At 42.2% G+C, this 6,004-nt stretch overlaps 1 protein-coding gene across 1 annotated transcript; it reads left to right on the plus strand.

The window, feature by feature from the left end:
- Positions 1 to 228: 228 nt before the first annotated feature.
- On the plus strand, positions 229 to 5,050 carry LOC141820673 (protein OBERON 4-like). Its single transcript, XM_074708033.1, has 2 exons — positions 229 to 3,575; positions 4,336 to 5,050. The coding sequence occupies exons 1-2, from the start codon at positions 383 to 385 to the stop codon at positions 4,893 to 4,895; spliced, it is 3,753 nt and encodes a 1,250-aa protein (XP_074564134.1). The 5' UTR covers positions 229 to 382; the 3' UTR covers positions 4,896 to 5,050.
- The last annotated feature ends 954 nt before the right edge of the window (positions 5,051 to 6,004 follow it).

Consider the following 6,004-nt stretch of genomic DNA (forward strand, 5'->3'; position numbering starts at 1 on the left):
AGTACGTTGAAGTTGTATGTCTGCAGTCCTGTCAACGATTCAAGATGGACGGCGGAGATGACATCGTACGGCGCCCAGCAACAATGGTCTTTGTCGATTAGTTTTATTAATGACTACGTTGACCGGCATAAGAAAGAGAGGCGACGTCAGAGGGAAAATTGCAGTAAAAGTCGAAATCGAGCGAAGAGAGGTAAAGGAGAATCCCTCGTCTGCACGCCTCCCCCTTTCCTTCTTCTGATAAGCCCAAGCCAAAGAGATAGAGAAAGCGATGGCCATGGCTGGTGGATAGGTCGACCTCCCTCGCCTTCCTCTCTCTCCCTTCTTCCTTCTGCTTCCTCTCTCCTGAAGCAATCAGATCCGGAAGACAGTAATTTCTCTCTTTATGAAGCGTCCGAAATCGTCGGCCTACGAGGAAGACTTGGAGGGCGACGCTGGCGAGAAGCTGAGCTGGGAGGACTTTCCGCGGAGGGGCCGCGACCCGTACCGCTCCTCCTCCCACCGCCGCCCCTCCTACTCGAGGCTGGATGGCGCGTGGAAGACCGGCCGCCCGTCGCTGTACGACCGGGAACACGACGACGAGCGGTCGCTCCGGAGGCGGTACGACCACGAACAGGAGCACTTCGACCGGCGGAAAGGCTACAACCGGCACGGCGATTGGCCGATGCTGCAGTCGTCGCCTCGGGACTCCTACGGGAGCGAGCGGATGCACCGGTCGGAGAGCTTCTCGGGGCTGAGGAGGGAGTTCCCCAAGGGTTTCAGGTCGGAGCGTGACCGTCCAAGGGGAGAGGGCGGCGGGAGCTGGTTGTCTTGGAGATCGAGAAGTTCCAAGGATCTCTCTAGCGAGGAGATGGTGCGGAAATCTTCGTCGATCTACTCGGATTCGGCAGGGAGACGAAGCCACGGCGCGTCTCCAGATGTTCACAGAAGGAAAGTGAGTTGTAGGGATTCGTTGAGCAGGGAACCGTCGAGGAAACCAGAGACGAGGCCAGCTGAGGCAGTAACGAGGAGCAGAGAGATTGGCAGCAGCAGTAGTGAGATGGAAGAGGGGGAGCTCGAACCAGATCTCGATGCAGAAGCAAGACATGTAGAACCACCATCTGTTGACACCAAATCAGCCACTATGTTGGTTTCAGATTACTGCGAGAATAGAGATCCGGTGAATGATAGTGTTCGTGAAGAAGTTTTGGAGAAGAAACAAGTGCTACCTGATGCAATGAGGTTGGATGATGATGATAATGTTGCTAGCGGTGATGGCGAAGAAGAAAAATTGGCAAATTCCTTAATGGAAACGGGTAATGCAACTGATGATATAAATTGCGACCAGTCTGTTGTCCTTAAGGAGCTGAAGGAGGACAGAGGGAATGGAGAAGGATGTGCCAAAGATGATAATGAGGATAAAGAAGTAGAGGGTGAATTGTGCAGCATAGATCTGGAGGCTTGTAAAGAAGGAAGCATCTGCCTACAGTTGGAAGGTAAGGAATTGGTGCACAATCTCGAGAAGCAGACAAGTGAGGAAGAAGTTCACATGATGACATCTCCTACTCACTCCATTCAAAAAGAAAATTTGGAAGACAACAAAGAAGAAAGCAAATATGATGAAGCTAAAGTTGATGTCATACAGGAACATAAGATGGCATGTTCTATTTCCTCTTTGCAGGTGGAGGAGTTGATGGAGGAAGCCCAATGCACTGCAGATACGCTTGAAATCATTGAAAATGAAGGTAAAGTTGAAACCAAAAGGGCGCATGAGACAGATAATGAACAAGATAAGGAAGCTGAAGTTGCAAATGGAAAGAAGCATGATATAGACATGCAGCCTGAAGTCATACAAAAAGAACAGGCCTTTTTTGATCTTGAGACTGGTGCTAATAGTTCCATTAGCTTGCCTGATCATCATATGGGAACTGCTGTCTGTACTAATGGTGAATTAGTGACGCTGATGCTTATCGGGGACCAGACTGCAGAGAAGCACCTGGACAAAGGTAAAAGCCTTGCAATTTCAGATTCAACCAAAGCTAACCTTTTGGAAAGTGGTGATCCCCAGGAAGGAACTAGAAGAAGAGGTTTTGAGTTGGTCTTCCCATCCAAGACTAAACAAGAGGAGAAAGCACATTCTAGCAGGAAGATTGCATGCAATCTTGCGGTTAAAGAGCCCAAAAGTGAGCCTTTGGACCTTTCTCTTGCTCTTCCTGGTGGATTGTCAAATCATTCCTTTAAACAGGCCAAGCCCAAGCTTGAGAACTCAAGCTGTGCTGAGAGCGTGAAGTCATTGCCGTCCACGTTGAGAACAAACACAGATGAATTTGGAACTTCGATCTCATTTACGAGCTATCAAACCATTCCTCATGATCCCAGTTGTTCTCTTACTCAGAATTCATCATACCTTCAAGATAACCTAGTTGGTAGCCATGCTACTTTTGGAGGGTTGAATCAGGTTTCAAGTGGTACGACATGGCAAGCTCACACTTCAAAGAACACTAAGAAGAACAGATCTGGCCTACCTTTCCATAGTGTACAGATGAATGGAAACTCTTCACATACATCACTTCATTCAGTGAGTGGTCAACATAATTTTAAACCCAATAGCCTATTCCAACAGTCAACACTTCCACGACAAATCTCCCCAACAAACAGTCATGGTTCTCATGATTCTAGATGTCAACCTACCAAAGAGATGAGCAGGGTGGCTGGGAAGAGAAGCAGTGGGACTGATAAATGGAATGGTGAGCAGCCCATACTTAATCAATTAAGTGTCACGGAGAAGATTGTCTACAAGATTGTGTCACAACCTTTGCAGCTGAATGCTAGAATGCTTCAGGAAATGTCAGATCAATCAGTAGCTTACTTGAAGGAAAGCATCTGTGAGATGCTGACCAACAAAGATAAAAGCAGCCTGTTGCATTTGTTCCAAGATGTGCTTCGAACGAGGTCTGATATGATAATTGAAACACTGAGCACTTGTCAACGAGACCTACTAGAGATCCTGCTGACCATAAAAACAGGTCATCTTGATTTTATTCAGAAAACAAACTGCTTGTCATCTTCCAGTTTGGTTGAGATCCTCCTGAATTTGAAATGCCAGAATCTCTCTTGTGGGAGTTTGTTGCCTGTGGATAATTGTGACTGCAAGATGTGTATAAAGAAAGTTGGGTTCTGCAGTACTTGTATGTGTCTTGTGTGCTCCAAGTTCGATGATGCATCGAATACCTGTAGTTGGGTTGGCTGTGACATGTGTCTCCATTGGTGCCACACAGATTGTGGATTGCGTGATTTTCATATTAGAAATGTGCACACATCTCTAGGAGAAGGATTTACTGAAATGCAATTTCACTGTATTGCATGTGGCCATACTTCAGAGATGTTTGGCTTTGTTAGGGAAGTTTTTGCTACATGTGCCAAGGAGTGGAAAGCAGAAACCCTTGCTAAGGAACTTCAATATGTCAGCAGGATCTTCTCTCCCAGTAATGATGCACGGGGTAGAAGATTACATGAGTTAGCCGATCAGATGCTGCTGAATCTGGAGAACAACATTAATCAGTCTGAAATTGTTAGTCAGATTACGACATTTCTTTCAGGTAAATTTATTTTCCATTTACAACCTGGTCTTCAGGTTTCATGCAAAAGCTTTCAAGATATATCATACAGCATTCAGGTTCCTTTAATCCGTTGCCTGCAAGTATAATTTTCCATGTTGATTGCTTACAGATTCTACACTTGATAACCAAAATGTTGAGATCTGTTGCAATCATGTACATTGAAGTTGTTTCCAAGCATACCATTTTGCCCTTAGTAACCTGACTTATAGTTACATAATTTAATATATTTGATCTGATCACGAGAATTAACCTGACAACTGGTATGTTTGTCCACTTTGTTAAACAATGTTCAATCTCTCTTACTGCTGTGTAGACTTTAAACACTACAACATCAAGTAAATCCGTGCAAAGGTTTCTAAAATCTGGTCCAAACAGTTACAATTTACGCTTTGTTTTTTCATCTTTTTCTTGTAACTTCAATTTCAAAAGGTGCCACTCTCTCAAACTCTCACATATGATGCACATCAAGATGCTGCTTAATGTTATCCTACATTTTAGATTTATCATAAATTAAACTCATTGTTCCAAAGTAAATAACTACCTCTCTTGTTTGCTTTACAGCTGTAGACTAGATTTGTAAACCTGTGTGCTATGTTGATCATGTAAATTCTATGTGTGATCTTCTGTAGATGCTCCTCGTTCACGTAGGAATAATAAATGCTATATTTTACATATGTGATTGTCACTGTACTTCTGTTGGCTGTAAGGTTGTTTTAATGCCTTATAACTTGTTTTACAGAGAGTGGATCTAACATGGGAAACAATCCTGTACACTTTACACCTAAGAAGTCAACCAAACATGAGGCTAGCCAAAGCAATGCAATATCTTGCTCAAGCCAAGAGCAAACGCAATCGTTCGCATCGGGAAAGGCATATGCTTTTGAAAATACAGTAATCTCCATCAAAGAATTTGACCAGTTTGGTAGGAAAGCTGGTGACATTGGACCAGCAGTGAGTCTAGAAAAGAAGCCAACAGTTGATGAACTGGAGAGGATCATAAAGTTCAAACAAGCCGAGGCCAAAATGTACCAACAGCATGCTGATGATGCAAGGAAAGAATCTGTGAGTCTTAGACATATTGTAATAGCTAGGAGTTCGAAAATTGATGAAGACTATGCAAGTCAAATTGAAAATTTGCGACTGAGTGAGTTAGAGGAAAGACGTAGAGAAAAGCTTAAAGAACTACAAGCTGCAGAAAAGGCTCATCAGGAGTATTGTAATGTGAAGATGCAGATGGAAGCAGATATCAAAAATCTATTGCTGAAAATAGAAGCCACAAGACAGAACCTGAATGCATGACCAGGATCTAAAGATCAACAGTTTTATGGTTGTTGGTTTTCTTTTTGGATTGCTGCAACAACCGTTCAGCCAAAATTGTAAGAATGACACATGAAAATCGTTGGTTATGGGAGCCTCTCTCTTTCTAATGTTTTATTAACCATTTTTATGTTTTACTTAGTTATGTATATCTCGTAAGACTACTAAAAAATTTATATGACGTCTAACTAGTCCTGCAACAGAATCTCATATTGTTTTGGTCTGTGATGTATGTTCAATTGTCTCAATTTATTGACCAGATTTTTCTCATTGAGGATAGGTATCACAACTCAAGGATAAGTAACACAACTCAAGAATAAGAATTTTGATTTAGCTCGCCACTCAAAGGAATTAAAAGGTATAGTCAGTGTCCACGATCATTTATAAAAAAGTAAATCAGAAAATTATAATTGGTCATTATAGAGAGTATTATTTTGACTTCTTTGAGATTTGATTTTTCTACTTCAATAAATCTATTTCATACTAACTAATTTAATCATGCTCTTGGATAATATATCACTATTACATCATACTTTTTGAATTTTAATGATAGAATGTACAAGAGGAAGTTCTCAAATAGGATGATACACTCTTCTGCAAAAAGGTGGAATCCGTCATCTTAACAGCTCCACACGATCGGTCCCACGATCATCTATGAGGAGATAAATCGAGATACTACTGTTGATCATGACGCAGGAGGATATTGCCGACCATCTATGAGGAGGTAAATTGAGATACTATTGTTGATCACGACGCATATATCATATTGCATGACTTCGTCAGGATTCGAAACCTTATCCTCTTTTGCAAGTCTGTTGCGTTGTAACCAAGTGAGCTATGCTCTGGGAGCTAGGATGATACACTCTTCTGTAAAAGGTCTCAATTTAATCCGTCACCTTAACGATCCCACACGGTACGGTCTCACGACTACAAGTGGAGTAGGATGATACACTCTTTCCTTATCTTTTGACATCTGTATGGAATATATTCTACTAAGTTTTTGAACCGGCATCTCAGAAGAGTAGACTTCCACTTCCTTGGAGAGAAATGAAATTGCAGTGCAAATTTTATTTTATTTTATTTTAAATAAA

The sequence above is a fragment of the Curcuma longa genome, unplaced genomic scaffold (genome assembly GCF_044706935.1).
Source record: "Curcuma longa cultivar G26 ecotype Majalengka, Jawa Barat unplaced genomic scaffold, ITB_CL_G26_1.1 utg509_np1212_2302976_RagTag, whole genome shotgun sequence".
NCBI classification, from domain to species: Eukaryota; Viridiplantae; Streptophyta; class Magnoliopsida; order Zingiberales; family Zingiberaceae; genus Curcuma; species Curcuma longa.